Source organism: Falco punctatus (genome assembly GCF_963210335.1).
Source record: "Falco punctatus genome assembly, chromosome: 8".
NCBI lineage: Eukaryota > Metazoa > Chordata > Aves > Falconiformes > Falconidae > Falco > Falco punctatus.
The window spans coordinates 1,961,213-1,981,172 of NC_137588.1; the positions used below are offsets into that span (position 1 = coordinate 1,961,213).

The following is a 19,960-nucleotide window of genomic DNA, read 5'->3' on the forward strand; positions in this document are numbered from 1 at the left end:
GCGCGGGGCCGGAACTCCTGCGAGCGGGCGCCGTAGCGCGGCGGGCGCCATAGCGGGAGGGACCCGCGTCCTCTCTTCAAAAGTGTTCCCCTGCGGCGGCGGGGCGGTGCTGGCGCCATGTCGGGCTTCAGCCCGGAGCTGATCGAGTACCTGGAGGGGAAGATCTCCTTCGAGGAGTTCGAGCGGCGGCGAGAGGAGCGCAAGAGCCGCGAGAAGGTGCGTGTGTCCCCCCGGGCCCCCCGCCCGCTCCCTCCCGCCGTGGCAGCCGCGGGCCTTGCCTGGCCTTGCGGGCCGCGCCGCTCTCCTCGGCCGCAGTCTGTGCCCGCCGTGCTGGGTATAAATTCGGTGTGTCTGACCGTAACGGGCGAGGTGCCGGCAGAGCCGGGCGCTGCGGGGAGCGGGCACCGCCGAGCCCTGGGGCCTGCAGCCCTGCCCTTGGCAGAAGCTGGCGGTGCTTTCCCCAGGCACCATCGTTAATGTCTTCTGCAGGCCAGAGCAGTGAGCAGAAGCAGGTTTTGATCTAAAATCAGTCCCACGTATGCTACTGCTGCTCCCCTGCCATCTTGTGTGCGGGATCTAAGGAAGAGATCCAGTTCAGCTGTCTGGTAATCACTGTGGCTTCTTGGCGGCAATAAATACAGGGAGACACGGCTTTGTGTCCAAAAGTAAGCAGATGGAGGTATCCTGAGTAATTCTGTGTGCTTGACTGGAGCATTGTAGTTACCTTTCATTTTGCCATCTTTATATGAAAATGCAGTTTATGTGAAAATGCAGCTGAATTTCTGCATTTCCTGGTCTTCAAAGGGCAAATCCAGCAGAAATCAGTCATAGAGGGATGAGCGATATCCCAGGGCAACCTTCATACCAGATTAACAAGTGCTGGTTTGTATTTTAAGAAAGTTACCAATACTTGACAAATCCTTTTAGAAGCCAGCCTTTTAAAACACAAAAGGAAATATCAATCAGCTGTATCATCTTGCCTCCCTCTAATGCCGAATAAGCAATGAACTAGTATCTTTGGTGAAAAGTAACGTGAACAGTCACCACTGGAGTCACCTCACATTGATAAGAATGTCTTGAAAGCAACTAATGCTGGGATTTGTTGGTTTAAAAATACAGTACTTATTCCACCTGATTCACTAGCAATGCATGAGCTGGAAACCCATGTTCTAAATGCTAATTGTAAATATTAGGGGAAGTACCAATGAATCATACTATAAAGCTGCAAACTAATATTGTTGGCGTGTGTAGGATGGTGAAAATGCTGAGGAAGCCACTGAAGATGTAGAGGCTCCGTCTTCATCCAGAAAAGCATCCGGGAAATCCCAAAGTCAGGATGAAACCGATGGTAAATGTTAACGTAATCATTTGTATTTAAAAGGTCATTGAAGGCGTTTGCTCTTTCACAACTGAGTTTTTCTAAATACCTGGCTGCTTCTTTTGAACCTGCAGGTACTGAAGCACATTGTTAGAATGTTTATCTTTGTAGGATGTTCTGAGTCATAGCAGGGGTTTAACTTTGTTCAGTGTTTCTAAGGGACTGGAGCTGGCCAGTTGGCCATCTTTTTCTGGGAAACATTCCATTTTCCCCCTCCTGACTTCTTAACATGTGGCTTCAATTTACCCTCTCTAAAGTTACAAATAATTCAGAGTCTTTAACTTATCTCACTCTTCTCTCTGTTTTGTTTTGGCTTTTTCCTTGTTCATCTTGAACGTTTCAGAATATTTAATGCTGTAGTATGAGCGTTGCTTTCTTCCATTGTCATCTAAAGTGAAATAAAATAGCTAAAACCAAGAGGGGTTTTTTTTTTCTCTTTTTTTTTTTTTTTTGGTGTTTTTTCTCCTGCTTAGTTGTTCTTTGGTCTGTTTGGAGTGCCTGCCTTTATCCTCATTTTCTGCTGGATGTTCCTAGCTACAGATTCCTTGGCTGTTTTTTTGGGGTCGTCCGTCCCCGTCCCAGTCTACTCCCCCCCCCCCCGCAGTTACTGGGATGGTACTATCTCCTTAGGTGCCTTAGCAAAATAAGCGTAACTTCCTTGGGGTTCTCACATAGTGAAAGGACTTGCAGGAAGTGGTCAGAGCAGCTCTTCTCTCTTTAGTTTGTCAGTGCCTGTTGATCCCGTACTTCAAGTTCTGGATTTGAGCTTGGGATTTAGTGTTGCAGTCTGTTTCAGACACCTTCTCTTCAGAGAGATGCTCTCCATGTGCCAGTCAGGGCATACTCTTGTAGGATTGCCAGTGCTGTGAGATAGCAAAGTGCACGTTTTGATCTCTTTGTGTTTGTTCTTCTGCAAATTCTTGTCATTCTGGTTGGTTGGTTGGTTGGTTGACTTTTTCTTAAATTTCAAAAATAGGCCTGAAATTGTCTCATTTAAAATCTGCACCAGTGGTGCCTTGATTTTGAAAGTATGGCTAGACCTCATCCTAGAAGGACAGAAAATGAACACTGAAGTGTGCTTGGAGCCAGATAACTGTGCTTCCTTATTGACCACTTCTTTTTGCTGATGTCTCTGAAGTACTTCCAGCCTGCTCTTTTCTGTTCTGTATTCCACCCAGTCTGCACATCACCATCATCTAAGAAAAAAGGGTATCCTGATAGATTTGTGTGATAGTGTTACTTCTGCTCCTACTACGAAGAGCATGGAAGACTCAAGAGCATTCAGAATCAAGGAAGCATTGATAATATTTATCGCTATTTTAAGAGCTGCTATTAGACTTAGGACATTCAGAAGAAAAATGTTAGGTAAAGGTCATTGTTAAAGCCACTTTTGATACGTGAATCTTCAGAACTAATCTGCTTCAATCTTCAGATGATTCCTGCAGCCGAGAAGACTGAAATAAAAGGGAAATAAAATCAATAATCAGGGTTTTTTAGATGGGAGGAAGAAAAGTCTTGATTTTTAGATACTTAATATCCAATCTAGAATAAAAATAACCCAAAAGGAAACCATAAACTCAGGTGAGGTACCCAGTTGCCTCTTGTTTATGAGCAATACACGATAGACTTATTTTTCAGTCCTAACCTGATATTGTGGTTATTCTTTTATCAAACTTCTAGGTGCCCAATCCTAGAATCATAGAATGGTTTGGGTTGGAAGGGACCCTAAATATCACCTAGTCGCAGCCCCCCTGTGATGGGCAGGGACACCAGTCCCCCAGCTGAAACTTTTAAATGCTGCAGGTTTTGATATTTTGCATAGGTACAGACTTGTGGGAGGTTATAACCCTGGGTTAACTTCGTAATGAAAAGTTGTAATTAAAAAATGTGAGGTGTTTTTTTTTTTAATTATATATCCAAAAAAAATATGCTTAAAGCATATATGGCATCATATTCATCCTTATTTTAAAGATTTTTTTTATTTCTTTTTCTGGGGAAATGTGAATAATCTGGATTTTGCATTTATACACGTTGAAAGGTACTTATTGTCATGGATAGAGTGGTTACAAGATCTTGTTTTAAATTACTTCTAGAAGTCGGGTGCTGGACTGTCGTTAGGTATAATTGTCTGCTCACTTAGCCTCTTCAGCTGGAAAGCTTTATTCCATCCATCCAGTTCAGTGCCTGAAAATTGCTTAATATGCTTCTCTTGTATGGATTGAGAAAAATCTTGAATTGTTGCTTTATTCTGTGTGTTCCTGCATGCTTTCATTTCAGATATCTAAAAAATGTTAGAGGTTGGTGTATGCTAAGCATTGGTGATGAATCACGCAGAGTTTTAGAACCAGAGGTTGTTAATAGTTTTTCTGCATTTCTGCAGGCCTTTTTCATATAAAATAGCTGTTTCAAGTAGGCTACTAATTACGAACAATGCAGTTTTCTCTGCATTTGTCCTGATAAGCAGCGTGTACTCTTGATGATATCGTAAACCTTTCTTGCTTCTTTCTTAACCAGGAGAAACTTCAGATGGCGTCAGTAAATCTGTTCATCGGGTCTTTGCATCCATGCTTGGGGAAAATGATGATGAGGAGGAGGATGAAGAGGAAGAGGAAGAAGAGGAAGAAGAAACCACTGAGCAACCCACAGCTGGAGATGTTTTTGTATTGGAGATGGTACTTAATCGAGAGACCAAGAAAATGATGAAAGCAAGTATTTAAACTTTCACGTAACTTTCCTGTATCTCCTGCAGCATAGTGCATAAATGCCACTTTATGTGATTTTTAGCTGCTTGCTGAGAACCTGGCCTGAAAAATAATTCTGTGTAGGATACTAATGCTTATGGTGGTGTCACCTGTCTTTGTTTTTTTGAGATTTACTGTAGAGTACCGTTTGAAAACTTTCAGAAATAATGAAGTGAGTTTTTCTAGTGTCTGGATGATATTTGTGTTACATATCTGAGTTACTGTGTCAGTTCTGAAAATAAGCAAACATTTCAGTCAGTCATTTAATATCGTTAGTACTAAATAACTTGTTATTAGGTTGTGTTAGACACAAGTGTGATTGATGTCTCGTGAATTTGGGCACTGCTGAATCCTTGGTAGAAACAATACCCCTTTTCCCTTTAGGAGAAAAGACCTCGCAGCAAGCTTCCTCGTGCTTTGAGAGGTCTGATGGGAGAGGCCAATATCAGGTTTGCTCGAGGAGAGCGTGAGGAGGCTATTCTAATGTGCATGGAAATCATTCGACAAGGTAGGCTAGAATGGTAAAACTTCTTGGCTCTAAGGGCGGGGTGAAATTGCGATGGTGCATCAGAAAACTCAGTATGGCTTCACTGATGATGAAAAATACTCGTACAAGGAAAGTCACTGTATAAGAAGTGTGGAATTAAGAATACATGGTGCATTTCCTATATTGTTTTGCTTATGAAAGGAAACTAGCACCCTAATTCTGCAGAGGCCTGGCCTTTGCTTAGCTTTATCCAGTTTGCTTTTATTGTCTTTGTAGAACCAGGGTATAATCGTTGGCCTAACTTACAGTGTAGGATAATGCTTGTAAATGGTTGTTGTTATATTCGGTTAGGCTGTTTAATAATTTACAAAAAGGAACTAGAAGCTTGTCTGCAAGTTTTTTTCTGAATTTAAACACCAATGGTGGTGTTTCATATAATTCTGCTGTCTGTTTTTGCAGAAAAGCAAGTTGTTTTTCAAGGTGGTTTTAAAATAATAGTTCTTAATCATTTTTTTGTCTTGCACAGCTCCTCTTGCTCATGAGCCGTTTTCCACTCTTGCCATGATCTATGAAGACCAGGGTGATATGGAGAAGTCGTTACAGTTTGAACTGATTGCAGCTCACTTAAATCCAAGTGATACTGAGGAATGGGTTAGACTAGCAGAAATGTCACTGGAACAGGACAATATCAAACAGGCTGTTTTTTGCTACACAAAAGGTAGCGTAGCATCTGTTTTAATCATGTAAAATAAATGTTAGGTGCTAATGGCAATCATTTTGTTTTCTTCTGCTTTCTGCTTTAGTTTGCTAAGATTCTGGTACCTCTGTCTGGACTTTGGTAAAAGATTAGTGACTGTAATACCGGATGTCATGTTCTTACAGAAACCTTGTGCGTGTCCAGTAACATTCATGTAGTCAGGGAAATAAGCGTGAAATCCATTGTTGCCTTTTCCTCAACTAGGCTAGTAATACGCTTTTTCTTGTAGCTCTGAAATACGATGCAACCAATGTGCGGTACCTGTGGGAGAGGTCGAGCCTGTATGAGCAGCTGGGGGAACATAAGTTGGCCATGGATGGCTACAGGCGTATTTTGAACCTCCTGTCTCCCTCCGATGGAGAGCGCTTTATGCAGTTGGCCAGAGACATGGCAAAGTAAGTTAAAAATATTGCGATTTGGTTTTCCAGGGTTTCTCAAAAGCTGATATTAATAAACTGTACAGCTGATTCAAGCTGGGTATGCAGCTGAAATCAAGGAATGCAGGTGGTTTTGGTGGGAGTGACCCCCCCACAGGCATGCACCCCCCAACTGTTGTGATGTTACCAAAGGCTGACATGTGGGAATTGTCCTGGGTAGGATCAATGCATCATCTTAGAAGTGTTCCATTCTTTTACACTAAGAGAATAAAATGCAAACACTGAGCATTGGAAAAATGCCTACAGTGGACAATTGTATACAAATGCAGTATGTTTTTTAACCGTATAATATCACTAGAGACCTGGAAACCTATTGCCAGCAAATCTGAATGAAACAAAATATTCGATCCGCAATAGGAACCATCGGCAACAGAATGTAGTTTATATGTGATTTGTCATTTGTTTCTGGAGCCAGTAGAAGTCTGCCTCCCTTTTTCTGCTGAAGAGAGCAGATCAAGTCATGGACGCTTGCCTGAGGCAGGGAAGGCTGGTGATTAAGGCCTGTAGCTCTCTTATGGTAGTTTTTAGGAAGTTGTTTAACTACTTTGTATCTCAGCTTTCTCACACATAACTTGTAGTAAGCTGTTGTTGACTTGTTTCAGAGCAGTTTTAAGTCTTTTGATGTTTGTGGCTGTGAAATGCACCGAAAAAATGCAAGGCAGTGTGTTGTAACAATGTTGTTGTTGAAGGTTTTCCTGAAACTAGGTTAATGTGATACAGTATTGATACCTGGCTCCAGGTTGGGGATACTGTGGTGAGAACTCCAGGAATGTCCTAACACAGGGGGAAAAAAACATGGTAGTTCTTTGAAATTTCTTTGAAATACATAAAAATTGTCAACAGTTGTAAGGGAAGGAAAAGCACCCCCTTTCTCACTGTCTTTTGTAACTTACTCTTGCTAATGAAAATATTTGCTAATAGGCAAAAATAAAATAAATATGAAAATCCTTTCGCTAGTGTTCAAAGTACATATTGTCAGTTATCTCAAATACTTATTGTCTGATACCTGTGTTTTGTAGGAGTTATTATGAAGCAAATGATGTAACCTCTGCTATTGAGATAATAGAAGAAGCCTTTGCTAAACACCAGAGCCTTGTCTCCATGGAAGATGTTAACATCGCAGCTGAACTGTGTATTTCTTCCAAACAGTATGACAAAGCACTGGCGGTATGGAGAATTAAATGCATTTCTGTATCGTGTTCGGCACCTCCTTACAAGTCAGGATGTGCAGTTTATGTTCCTATAGTGCTTAAATATGGTCATGTTTCTATAGTGGTAGAGCTGATCAGGTACAGATTGCTTGCTCTTAGTTCTGTAGTACTTAGCATTGAAGTTAACAGCTTGATTTAAGAACCTGGGGGCTGATAGACCTGTATGCTGTTACAGGCTTAAAATCTGGGGACCCTTCCTTTCCTTCTCTACAATTGCTCTAATCTTAGTAGCCAGAGAGGACCACGATCTGGTTTTGTGAGTGCTACCAGCAAAGGGTGTTCCTTAAACTGAAGGTTAAAAGGGCGACACAGAATGGCCTCATGGTTCAAACGCAGACCGTTGTGCTTTATCTGGCATACCCGTGTTATGGCTAAGAGTGCATGGGTTAAGCATCAAGCATGCGTTCCAGAAAGGCGATATGTCTTGACTCTAAAGGATTAGGAATTGGAGAAGACAGCATATCTGCTTTCAGTTTATTCTGGGGGTGTTAACCTTCACTTTTGAGGCCTGTTTCTGAGATGATTTGGTCTGGCTTTGAGAGGAAAGACTTTAGTATTGGGCCATTGTTATCCTTTCCAAGGTAGATTGAAGAGACACCATTAGTAGGGACTTTCTCCATGTTAACATTCTCATTTTCTGATGTTAAACGATCTCCTTTCCCCCCGCCAAGATTTTATTTAGCTCACTGTCTATCAGTGCGAAGCCTCATGAGCCTGCAGACAACTCCTCTGACCCTTCTCTGTACTTCTACCTATTTTAAAAATCAAACAGTCAATTTTATGTACCCAGCATTTAGCTGCCAGATTTAGTAATACAGTCCTCAGCTGCAGAACTGCTCCCCTGTTTCTGCTCAATGGTTCTCCTCAGGTCTGTTCCTGTGACGGTGTTTCTTGTTCTTGGAAAGCTGAAATTGTATTTGAGCTGGTAAACTGAGCCTTTAAAAAATACACCTGAATACACCCGTCTGGGATGTTCCTCTAATGGCCATGTACTCTGCGTTTATCACTCTTGTTTTGGCAACAATAATGACTGAAATACGTTTAAATTCATGGACAAAATACCAAACTGCATTGGGTCGCAGACAGTGGTCCTTTACACTTGTGCGTTCCCCCTCTCACAGCTCCCTGTTGGCAAGTGAATGTCTTGAACTGTGCGTCTTTGATTTCAATTTTTTTTTAATTAGTTGTTCTATTGAATTGTACCGATTTTATTGAGGTCATGATGTGTATGACCAGGGCTGTTGTAAAATTTCTGTACGTAGCTATGAATTTTATTCAGTTATTCCTTTTTAACTGAGGCAGACCTATGGTTTCCTTGCAGGGTGTTAGGCTGAGGAATCCATGGAGAGCTGAGCTATTTACTCAGTGCTTTGCTTTCTTTTTCCATCTTCCAAAGGCATTAAAAGTAGCTATAAAGGTTAAAACCTTTTCTAGTTGTGATGAAAGTAACTGTTGTATTTGCTAAAAAGATGCTGATTGGATCATCTTAAGTAGTCCAGAAATAGCAGACAGACATAAGGTGATCAGACTCAGTACTGGTCAACTAACCCCATGTGAAATGAATGCAGCTTTTCTTATAACTTTTGCGATGTCCAGAACAACTGCCATGTGAGCTGGTTACTCCAGACATCCTTTAAATCATTAAATTGATCCAAGTTACTTGTCTGTTTTAGGTTATTACAGATTTTGCAGGAATTGTACTTGAAAAGAAAGTATCGGAAAAAAGTCCGACAGAGGAGAGAAAAGGTAAGTAGCTAACGAGTGGTTAGTATGACCCTGCTGTTCATCTACTAGGGCATCTTTCTTTCCATTACCTTTTCAACTCCTGAGTATATTTTGATGCATGTTTTCTCTTTTGAAACTTTTCAGTGTTTTTAATGCATTACATGGCATGACCTCAGCTTTCTGTGAGGAGTTAACCCTGATGTCCAGTTAGCCCTGCTGACTCATTAAGGACAAGGACTGCTCTCCAGGCAACTGGAGGCCTTTTAAAGCGCCGAACATTCCTCTGAGTGTTCACATCAGACCAGTTATTTCTGCCAGCTAAATAGCTTCTGAAAAAAATTGCATGAGCTTAGTGGCATCTATACTCAAGAGTATCAATCTTTGACCTGAGACTAATATTCACAAACCCTACTTCTGTTAAGCATTTAAATGTTTTGGTATATACAAATGTAGGGATGTTAGCTTGTAGTTGAATGAAGTACGTTGTCTTTGAGAAACCTGCTCTGTGCAAGTCATTGCTTACGTTTGAAAACGTTGGGCTGTAGAGCGATCGCGGCGTGCCAACTCCATAAGCAGGCATCTGTTCTACAATTAAACCAGTTGGTTGGTTCAGCAATCCGGTCCAAATGCAATGTAGGTGTAAACTCCGTCTGTGGGCTTTTTGCTTTAATGGACCAGGTCAAAATACACTTGATCAATGAACAGCTGTCCTGATAGAGACTTCTAACAGGTAATTTATAAGAAGACTATAATGAGTCTAGGAATTGTAGCACAGCATTGCCGAGTTACCTGTGGTATGCAGTTGGTTAAGACAAAGCTTCTGAAGTACGCTCCTTGCTTGGTCCCTCGCCCTCAGCCGCTTTATACCTTTCTTGACTGCTTCCTGCTCTGCTGTCCTTCCAAAAAAAATTAAAAAAAATATATCTGCTTCTCAGAGTAAGCTACCAATTGATTATGGATTCAAAAGGAAGTGACTTTTGGCTTAGCTGGTGCTTCTAGGGTAATCTGCTCATCTTTTTAAGAAGATGCAGGGGCAGTGGGAGAAACTCAGGAAAACCAGGAGACAGTGGCTGACGACCAGAGTCATCCAGTTGCAGAATCCAGTGCTGCAGGTAAGTAATTTAATTTTTTAATTGCGTACATGTCTGCAAACTGATCATACGCTCAGGAGCCTGGTTGCAACCATATAAAAACAGTGAAAGACTTCTAACAGCAGAGAAATAGGGCTTCATCCAGAAAAGGTTTCCTGTGTACTGTCTTCCTGAGTTAGAACTTACTTCTGACCCAGCCAGCCACCAAAGCCAAAAGCATTCTCCCAGGGCCTACCCACTTTGAAAAGAAAATCTTTAATTTTGTAAGAATGTATCAGTAGGTGAATAGTTACTGTCATGCTGGGTATTAAGATGTTCAGAGAAATGACGAATTAATCTGCACTTTGTGCTTTGCAGTAGTTAGATGGGGGTATAGAAGTAATAGGGAAGCCTTATGTCAGAAATCAGTTTTTTCAGGTCATAGCAGTCATCCTTTGAATGTCTGGTATAAGAATGAAGATGAAGGAGAACTTAAACAGGGAAGTTAAGGAGGTGTCATGACTGCATGTGAAAGAAATCTGATAATGGAGTTTTACTATGCGACCCGAAACGTGCTGGTGTTGTCGTGGGTAACTGCTTGGTCTCATCTTTGCCTTCTCATCAGATTGCATTCTGTGTTGCGTAGGGTTCTGTACTTAACAGCGTTTTCCACTGTATACAGCCAGATCCCTGCTACACAGGACTTACCCTGTATTAAGGTATTTGTTCTTATTAAGCTATTTCCTTCAAAAAGCAGGGAGAAAAGGGGACAGGTGCACAGATTGCTAAAGGAAAGCTTTATGAAGCAAGGACATCTTAAGAGGGCAAAGGTGTAAGCACATCCTGCGACACCCTGCTGTTGGAATCAGTGGACAATGATAGCACTTGATACTTCACATGATATTAGTAGAATCAGAGACAGCAGGAAAAAGTTGTTCCAACTGTCGGGGAAAGGTATAAAAGGAGAGAGGCCAGGCCTACACTGACATTTGCTAGAGTCAGTGAGAATGTTTTTTCTTCAGTGGAGCTGAGCATGGCCTGGAGGGGATGTGTAGCTTGTGAAGTGCTTATTAAGGCCTATGCATTGAGAAAGAAATTCCTTATTTTCTCACAGCTGTGGAGAAGGTCAGCTGCTGCATCCCTGAGGGCGTCCCCATAGACATCACAGTCAAGCTGATGGTGTGCTTGGTTCACTTGAACATCCTAGAGCCACTCAATGTACGTAGAAACCGACTTGGAAGTTGGGGGATGTTTTAATAACTCACCAAAGCAAGTCATTTTTCCTGTCTTCGTATGACTGAGGTCATTGAGAACGCTGCAGCAATTCTCCAAGAGAGAAACCTAGCAAAACTCTAACAGTAGAAATACTATTTTTGTTCTTATCAGTTACGCCTCCAGTGGAAGTATTAGGAAAGCCCAGTAACTCGCAGCCTGGGTGCTGTGAGAGGCCCAGGACCGCATTGCAAAGCTGTTGAACACTAAGGAACACATCTTTGCTTTGTTTTAAAGCCCTACTAAATGGGAAGACTGTTCTTTCATAAAGAGCACCCCTTACTGGTGGGAACTTTCACCCATTGGATGTGAAATGTATGGATGTGAAATGTCTAGAATAGGAATGTGGCTTTTTCAGGTATTCTGAAATTCAGATCTTTATTTTTCACTTTTAAACTAACATTTAAATAAAGGAGATGTGGTTCAGAATGCAGATAGACTAAAAATCACAGCATAAAAATGTAAGCTTCCAATAACCGTACCTTGAAGAAATGTTCTCGTTGGTTATTTGTGCTGTTAGTGTTTTGTGTGGGTTTTTTAAAGCCTCTTCTGACCACTCTGGTGGAACAAAATCCAGAAGAAATGGGTGACTTGTATTTGGACGTCGCAGAGGCGTTTCTGGATGTTGGGGAATACAACTCGGCACTGCCTCTCTTGAGTTCCCTTGTCTGTTCGGAGCGATACAACTTGGCTGTTGTCTGGCTTCGGCACGCAGGTGAGGAGGAGCAGGACTGCTGAGAGCTGGGAATACAACCCTGAGCGTTTCCAGGGGCCCTTACCTAAGATCGCAGGAGTTTCAGATTCACATGTGGAATGATAATTGGTATTTGCAAAACTGTAATTGGAGTTTACTGTGACAACCCTGTCATGGAGCATTTTTGTGTTCTTCATGTAGACTGAAATTTACTTCAGCTAAAAATACTTTATTTTCATGTAAATGAAACAGCATCTATTCTGCATTCCATCCTGTGTCAGTTGATGATGTTTTAAGTGAAGCTGCGAATGCCTCTGCATATTTCTGAATGTTTTCACTTTATTAATACGTGTTTTGTGTGGTTTTAACTGAAAAAAATATCTGAAAATCATGTTAACTATTTTGCAAGCTTTGAAGTCATCTCTTCCTGCCGTGTAAGTGTATTGTGGTGTTTATGGTATTTCTAGAGTGCTTGAAGGCCTTGGGGCACATGGAGCGTGCCGCAGAGAGCTATGCCAAAGTTGTTGAACTTGCTCCGTTGCATCTGGATGCGAGAATCTCACTTTCAACACTTCAGCAGCAGCTGGGCCGGCCTGAGAAAGCTCTGGAGGCTCTGGAGCCCATGTATGATCCAGACACGCTGGCTCAGGATGCCAACGCCGCCCAGCAGGTGGGTAAAGGTTCTGTGCTGCCAGCTCAGGCTGTGCTGTTCTGCTAAACCATGGCAGTGCTCAAAGGTGTCAGCTATATAGGACCGGGGTTGAGACTTGCCTACAGGATGGTGAGCCTTCAGAGCACAGGGAGGTTCTTGCGGGGTATCGGGGGTGAGTCCTCGTGGCTTTTTCTCCCTGACCATTTCGTCAGCGTTTCCCCCGTCCCACCTGATCCCTTTGTGTCGGTGCTGAGAACCAGTTGTGACGCCAGTCACTTCGCATCGCGTTGGTCAGCCGTTGGTACGTACAAGCTACTTCGTTTGGCCCCTGTTGATGGTCACTGGTGGCGTAGCGAAGGTCCTGTATCCCCTCTCCAGCAACACCTTCACTGTAGGTAAGAGTTGTGCCGGAATTCTCTGAAATGCACGAATTTGAAACAGCAACTGCTGCAGGGCAGTTGAGGGAGATCTTACCTGGTGCTGCTAAGATTCTTCCAGCTTTCTAGAAGCTTTTACAATCCTAGTAATACTGTCTTGAGTCAAAATGGTTTGTTTTGCAAACTCACTCTGTGTAAGAGGTTGAATAATAATGTTCAATATTATCCAGGAATTAAAGCTGCTCCTCCATCGTTCGACGCTGCTGTATTCCCAAGGCAAAATGTATGGTTACATAGACACGTTACTTACAATGCTGGCAATGCTGCTGAAGGTAAGGCAATCTTCCCAGCTACGCTTGAAGAAATTGGATAGCCATGAGTTGGGTTAAGACAAGTGACAAACTCGGGAGGAAAGCTAGTGGTTTTGATATGCAAATGGTTTCATAATTTTGTCAGGTAATAATCTTGCAGGGAGCCTGTAACGCTGGTGTTCCTCCCTGTTGTGTTCAGAACCGAGGACCACTTGTGTTTATAATTCTTAATACAGTGACTTCACCTCCACATTTCTCGGTGTACATAGAACGCACTGAATACCAAAGCTGCTTCTTAACCTTTTTAGCCGTCAGCAGAGTGCTTTCTTGAAGTGTGGATGCTGGCTTCTGCTTCAACAGTTTCCTTTTTAATTTCTTAGAAGTTTTTTTTTATATTTTCTTGTGGTAAAATAATGGAAAAAGAATTTGTTTAGCCAGTAAATACAGTGGTGGTAGTTTTGTGTTAATTGGTTTTTGTTTGTTTTAGATAGGGAGTGAGGGAGGGGAATATTTAGACCTCAGTTTTATCCATCTGGTCAGAGCCGTTACTCCTGCCTTGCACTGGCTGAATGGCTGATGAGCCATGTATTTCTGAAAGAGATACAGAAAGGCACTGCTCTTGTCGTGCCTCGGCAAATAGTTTTGATTTCAGTATGTATGGGGATGTACCAACCCCAGGAGAAGTCTTTTAAGTCATTTGAAGAGTTTGCATCTTTTGCATAGCCCAGCTCGCGCTGGAGCATGAGACGATGCAGAGATAATACATTCCCTCTTGGGAATGTTCTCTCGCATGATCGTGCTCAGTTGCAGCGTTTCTGAGCTGCAGACTGTTGTGGCACGTGATGTGAGCAAGCTGGGTTGGCCACAGAGCTGCCTTTGTCATAGGATGTATTAATGTAATCTGAAATGCTGCCCTTGAATTTGTTTCTAGGTAGCAATGAGCAGAGCTCAGGTGTGTTTGATATCTAGTTCCAAATCTGGAGAGAGGCACCTCTATCTTATTAAGGTGTCAAGGGATAAAATTTCTGACAATGACGACCAAGAGACAGCAAATTGCGATGCGAAAGGTAACAAATATTTATTAAAAACGAAGCAACTAAGGACGAGCTCCTTAGTTCTGAAAAACGAGATGAGTGCGACTATTTTGCACGCTAAGGCCATGCAGTTCATGTTGACATTGCTTTATTGCTAGGGCACAGAAGGCAGCAAAACTGAAGATAACATAACTTAAGGGACCAGTCCCCATTTGGAGAGAATTAGTAAGATTACAGAGTAACTCAAACTGAGAAGGACCTCTAGAGAGCGCGTAGTCCAGCTTTCTCCCCGGTGCTAATATAGTTCATGCAAATCTAGAATGTGATGAAATACCCGTTGTAAAAGTGCTGTGACTTTTTTAACTGGCCTGGACTGGGTTGAACCAGGCTACGCATTCTTAAGGACCATTTGGTAGATTAGGAAGAGTGATTTCGATGCATTTATGTAGTAGGTTTATAACTTGAACTGTGTGTATTTCTTGCCATTTGTTCCCAAGTTTTGACTTGGGTTTTTTTTTGCTGGCGTTTTACAAACTGCACTTCAACTGAAAAAAAGTAAACGTTTAATCTTTATTTTACCTGTTAATGTTCTTGAAAAGATCAGTTTGATGTACCTACCCCCCCTTTTTTTTTTTTTTTTATTAGTTTAGCTCTGGTTTTAATTTTCTCAATTTACTGACTTCAATATTTTTAGCAATTTTTGCTGTTCTCACAAGTGTCCTGACAAAAGATGACTGGTGGAACCTCCTCCTGAAAGCTATATATTCCTTGTGTGACCTCTCCCGGTACAAGGAGGCAGAGCTACTGGTGGATTCCTCGTTGGAATATTATTCATTTTATGATGACAGACAAAAACGCAAGGAGCTGGAATACTTTGGGCTCTCTGCTGCGATTCTGGACAAGAACTTCAGGAAAGCGTACAACTATATCAGGTGGGGTGCTGAGGAGGTAGAGCAGTCGCTTCTGTTATTGCTTCCACTGGGGCTGTAGTCGTGCCGCTGCAGATACAGCTGCAGGAGGCAGGTGGGTGCCTTCCAGCTTCTGCTAAAGCAGAGGAGGCTGCTGCAGTTACAGGAGCTTTCTGACAGCTCCACAAGGGCACCCTGCCGTGGGCTGGTAGGTTTGCCCAGAACCGTTGGTTCTGTCTTTCACTCTGGGCTTTGCCTCAGTCGTGACCTGCTCTTTGAGTGTCCTAAACTGTGGAGGTTTTATTGCAGATACAGTATTTACTGATTTCTGATACACCTTTCATTCTGTAGAATCATGGTAATGGAAAATGTCAATAAACCTCAGCTATGGAACATCTTCAATCAAGTCACTATGCAATCTCAGGATGTCCGTCACCATCGCTTTTGTCTCCGCTTGATGCTGAAAAATCCCGATAATCACGCCCTGTGTGTCCTAAACGGGCATAATGCGTTTGTATCTGGCAGTTTCAAACATGCTCTTGGTAATACCATTAATGTTCTAATATTAATACAAGTGATGTGTTTTTTCTGAGAAACATTTATTACAGCCATTTTTTTCATATGTTAGAAAATTAGGTGGCTTTGCAGTGTTGGTCTGGTGCTTTAATTATTTTGTACACAAATCAAAGCATTGCTAATAAAAAATAAGCTGGCATGCTTCAAGTTCAGCACACATTGCAAATGTAACTAACTTGCAAAGACAATTGAAGGCTAATGATGATAAAGCATGAGGACAGAAGCAGACCAATTTACACAGCAAATAAAGTTGGCTGGACATTTCAAGCAGGCCTTTGAAGTAAGCCTGCTGCTTTCAGTCAAGCCCTCCACGTGTCACACTTAAGATGTGTGGCCTCCAGGATATAAATCCCAGCAAGGACCGTGTTTGCCCTCTGAGACTGGTTGGTTTCTGTTTACATTTTTACATCCCAGTCTGTATTCTTCCTTCAGAATCCAAAGAAGGCTGAAAACGTAAAATTTTCTTTCAGGTTTTTTTCGTCGTGTATTTTGATGTAGATCTATTAAGCCATTTCTTTCAGTTCACACTTCTAATTTGAATATTTTCTTTTTTTACCCTTAAATTCTTAAGGAATGCTTTTCACAACACACAATTATTTGCTTTTTAGGACAGTATGTGCAAGCCTTTCGTGCAAACCCAGATGAACCTCTGTACAGCCTTTGTATTGGCTTGACGTTCATCCACATGGCTTCTCAGAAATACGTGTTGAAGAGGCACGCTCTTCTCGTGCAGGTGAGTTAGTGTCATTAGCTTTACCGAAACTGTTTCCTGGCTTTGTATCTTGCACAGTTTTGGCTACAACACAGTCTGTTAAAATAGCTTTTCATAATTAATGTGATGTTTCAAAAGAGGGAAGTGGTGAAACATGAGCCCAGGCGAGTTATGCTTTTGAACTCTAGTTATACCCATCTGAATCTCCTCTTCTTTTAGCTACACACAGCCTGCTGTGCTGTGTGTGCAAAATGATTGCTGGCATAGATGCGAGCAGCTGCCAGCTGTGTTTGAAAATGTTACTAATTTCAGCTTTGGTGGCTGCATTCTGGATTTTCTTCCAAATTTTCCTTCTTGCCCTGGAGAGGCAAGTGGGGGAGAGTTAGCTTTTAAAGACTTTTTAGAGATAAAATAAGATGTTGCTCTAGCCAGTCCTTTGGCTGCATGTTTTTTAAGGTGGTTGGCTCCTCTGAACATGACCCAGCCATATCTGTGTGTGGAGTACGTAAACACCCAGATGCATACGTACACATTTAGCCAGCTAGCTAGTGCTGGCAGGCACTGTACTAAATACCTGTGTGTTCAGTTACTTACAAAAGATCTCCCGGCTGTTGCCCGTGGCAGTGAGACTGACAGAGCGGTTTTTATGGTCTCAGCAATCACATGTGACTGACTTTTGGCCTCCCCCTTGCACATGGTTTTGTGGGGAAGCACAGGTCAAAAGCGTGAACAGATACATTCGAACAGCCGTTCTCTGGCAGACTTCACTGCCGTCTTCTCAAAGGGAACATTCACAAATGCCCGTAATATGTGTGCAGGGATTCTCCTTCCTTCACCGGTACTTGGACCTGCGTGGACCCTGTCAAGAGTCTTTCTACAACCTTGGCCGTGGCCTTCACCAGCTGGGATTGCTGCACCTGGCCATCCATTACTACCAAAAAGCACTTGAACTTCCTCCTCTCACCTTAGAGGTACCGTATCTTTGTACGTGCAGAGAATAAAGTCAGGTCAATGTTAATCATTTCTCAGCTACAGTTAAAATAGGTGCATAAAACTTGTGTAGTTGAGTTTCCCTTAATTTGTGTTGTAATCCCTTGTCCCTGGAAGCCCCAGCCTGATGTCGCCTGGTAATGTGTTCAAGCATGTGTTAATTTCAGAGGTTTATGAATTGTGAAGGATTTACTAATAGGCTGAAGTAGCAGCAAAAAGGGTTGCTCAACAACTTTTTACCTGCATTAAGTAGCTGAACTTCGTCTATATCACATGCCATAAATAATAACTGGGAGTTCTGTGCACTCGCCTGTGCTGTAAGACAGCGTGCTGGAGCAGCACGAAGCGGTACCAAGGGGGCCCGAAGGTGCCTGAGCCTGGCTTGGCTCCGGCTGGTCGCTGCGGGATCACCCCGGCTGGCGTACCGCAGGTTTACAAGGCCGGTCCCAGGGAAGGTCTTTGCCTCGTGCTGGGGTAGGTGGGCAGGGGAATGCCGAGCGTGCGCGGGCAGCAGGAAGGGTTGGTGTGTCAGAGGCGTGGGAGCAGGGCAGCGTGGCGGGGCTGGAGCAGCAGCCGCGTGGCTGCGGGAGGGATGCAGGCAGCACGCAGGTCCTGGCGGGACAGATGCACACTTGGCCTGCAGAGACAGTGAACCTGGTACTTTCCTGTCTGGCCAGCTGGCTACCTAATTTGCAGCTAACATTTTGAGTATGTAATTATAGAACTCTTGTGATTAACATGTGGAAACTCGTTAAAGAGGGAGGGCACAGGGAATACCGCTTCCATTTCTGTACAGCTGGAAGCCTGTACAAACCATGAATGTGTGATTTGATTCCACTGGTTTCCACCGAGAACTAGAATCATTGAAACGATCCCATTTGATTTCTACTCATGTTGCAAGTTTTACACTACTTTTGCATATAGATGACTTTTCTAATCATTACTAACAATGTGTATTTCTTCATAATTATTTTTACAGGGAATAGAAACCGATCAGACAGACTTGAGAAGAGATACTGCCTTTAACTTGTCGCTTATTTATCAGAGCAGTGGAAATACCAGAATGGCTCAAAAGATGCTTTATACCTATGCGGTCGTGTGATGAGGTTTGTGGCAGGTGGGATCGATACTGTTTGTATTAACCTTTGCATTATGCGATGCTGGGGAAGCTTTTTTCTAGGTAGAGCTTTCCCCGAGGGCGGTCAGAGACATGGCTGATGCTGTATGCAGCTTTATGGACTGTTTCTGCCTCTGCCACTGGGCCGTATCGCATACGGATGGAAACTGCGCCGCGCTGACGTGCTCAAGCGTGGCTGTTAGTAGCGCCTCTCCTCTGATGCCTTGCTCTCTGATCAGACCTTCAGGCTGGCACATAGAATCCACCAGTGAAAACAGAAGCCGTATTCACTGGTGATGGGGGTTTTGTAATGTGCAGCGTTAAATTACTATAATGTAGAAGAAATAGGCACATACTGATCCCTAGAGGAGGGAGAACTTGGTGTTTTGAGATATTTAAAGTATTCAGAATTTTCTAGGAGTTCGTATTCCTAGCAGCTGGTCTGTTTGAAGGAGATTGATTCCTGTTTTACTGAAATCAATGTGACCTTTGTTCTTCTGGACTTGTTAATAAAAATTCTGAGGTTAACGATAACGTTTACTTATTCTCAGCAAACATACAGCGTACTGGACACCTTATAGCAAAACTTAGTGCAATAATATCATACATCTTATTATTTAACATACCTTGCAAATGGTCTGGGGTTTGTTTCTGACAGTTGAACAGTAGCACATGACGGTGGAAGCACGCTGCTTCCTACCCAGCAAGAGAAGCAGGATGCAACGCTTTAACATAAATTTTAAAAGGTATATAGTTCTATGCATATGATTTTTTATATTTTTATTGATTTTTTTTTTTTAATTTGAAATTGATATATCTTATGCTCTACAGCAAAATAAGGCTGAAGAATACTTCCCAGCCAGGTAGCTTGCTGAACAGAAACCAAACCGTGCTGTTGTCTCCCAAGTACTCCTGTTACTTGCGGTATTGCAGCCAACTGCCGTTTGCTTGGCCCACTGTTACAGGTATTGCCGTTCTGTGATCATTTCACAGAATTTAAATCAGTGAATAAGAGACAGATCTAATTTTAAAGGCAGTTTTATCTCAAATCAAACATTAAATTACTATATATTGCATGTCCACTTCACTAGAGATATGCTGGGCCACAGTGGGAATACAGAGGCGAGAGACCCGTTCCCAGGCAGTCTCGCTAGCTCGCAGAGGGCCAGCGTGTTTCACTGTGTTTATGCAGCGCTGCCCTCGCTGTTTGCAAGCCCCGTGCCAAGTTTGCAGCATGGGAAATTAAACAGCCATTTTAGTTGTGTCAGCCAGGGGCATTCATAAGCTGCAGAAGAAGGGAGAGGACGGGTCCCTCACCTTCGTTTCACTTCTTGCTCTTTGTGATGCCTCATCACTGGTTTTGTCAAGGTGGCCCAGTGTTTGCTGTGTGAACCGGAGCTGCCTCACAGGATGGTATTGTTGCATCACCTAGGGGTAAAAATTCTTCTGTTGAAGCTCTCCTTAGTCTTTATTGGCCTCTTCACATCTTGTAACCCTGTTGATTTGTTTCT

At 42.7% G+C, this 19,960-nt stretch overlaps 1 protein-coding gene across 5 annotated transcripts; it reads left to right on the plus strand.

The window, feature by feature from the left end:
* Nucleotides 1-82: 82 nt before the first annotated feature.
* GTF3C3 (general transcription factor IIIC subunit 3) lies at nt 83-18,983 on the plus strand. Of its 5 annotated transcripts, none has more exons than XM_080399360.1 (19): nt 83-216; nt 1,252-1,348; nt 3,893-4,083; nt 4,504-4,627; nt 5,133-5,324; nt 5,593-5,758; nt 6,820-6,967; nt 8,685-8,757; nt 9,759-9,848; nt 10,921-11,024; nt 11,622-11,793; nt 12,240-12,442; nt 13,032-13,133; nt 14,044-14,179; nt 14,841-15,078; nt 15,406-15,596; nt 16,239-16,363; nt 17,161-17,313; nt 18,312-18,983. In XM_080399360.1, exons 1-19 carry the CDS (start codon nt 118-120, stop codon nt 18,432-18,434), a joined length of 2,727 nt encoding a protein of 908 aa, XP_080255486.1. In that variant the 5' UTR covers nt 83-117; the 3' UTR covers nt 18,435-18,983. The 5 variants fall into 5 exon arrangements, with proteins under 5 accessions (XP_080255486.1, XP_080255487.1, XP_080255489.1 ...); XM_080399361.1 differs by having other exon boundaries at nt 9,762-9,848; XM_080399362.1 differs by lacking the exon at nt 83-216 and adding an exon at nt 539-665.
* The last annotated feature ends 977 nt before the right edge of the window (nt 18,984-19,960 follow it).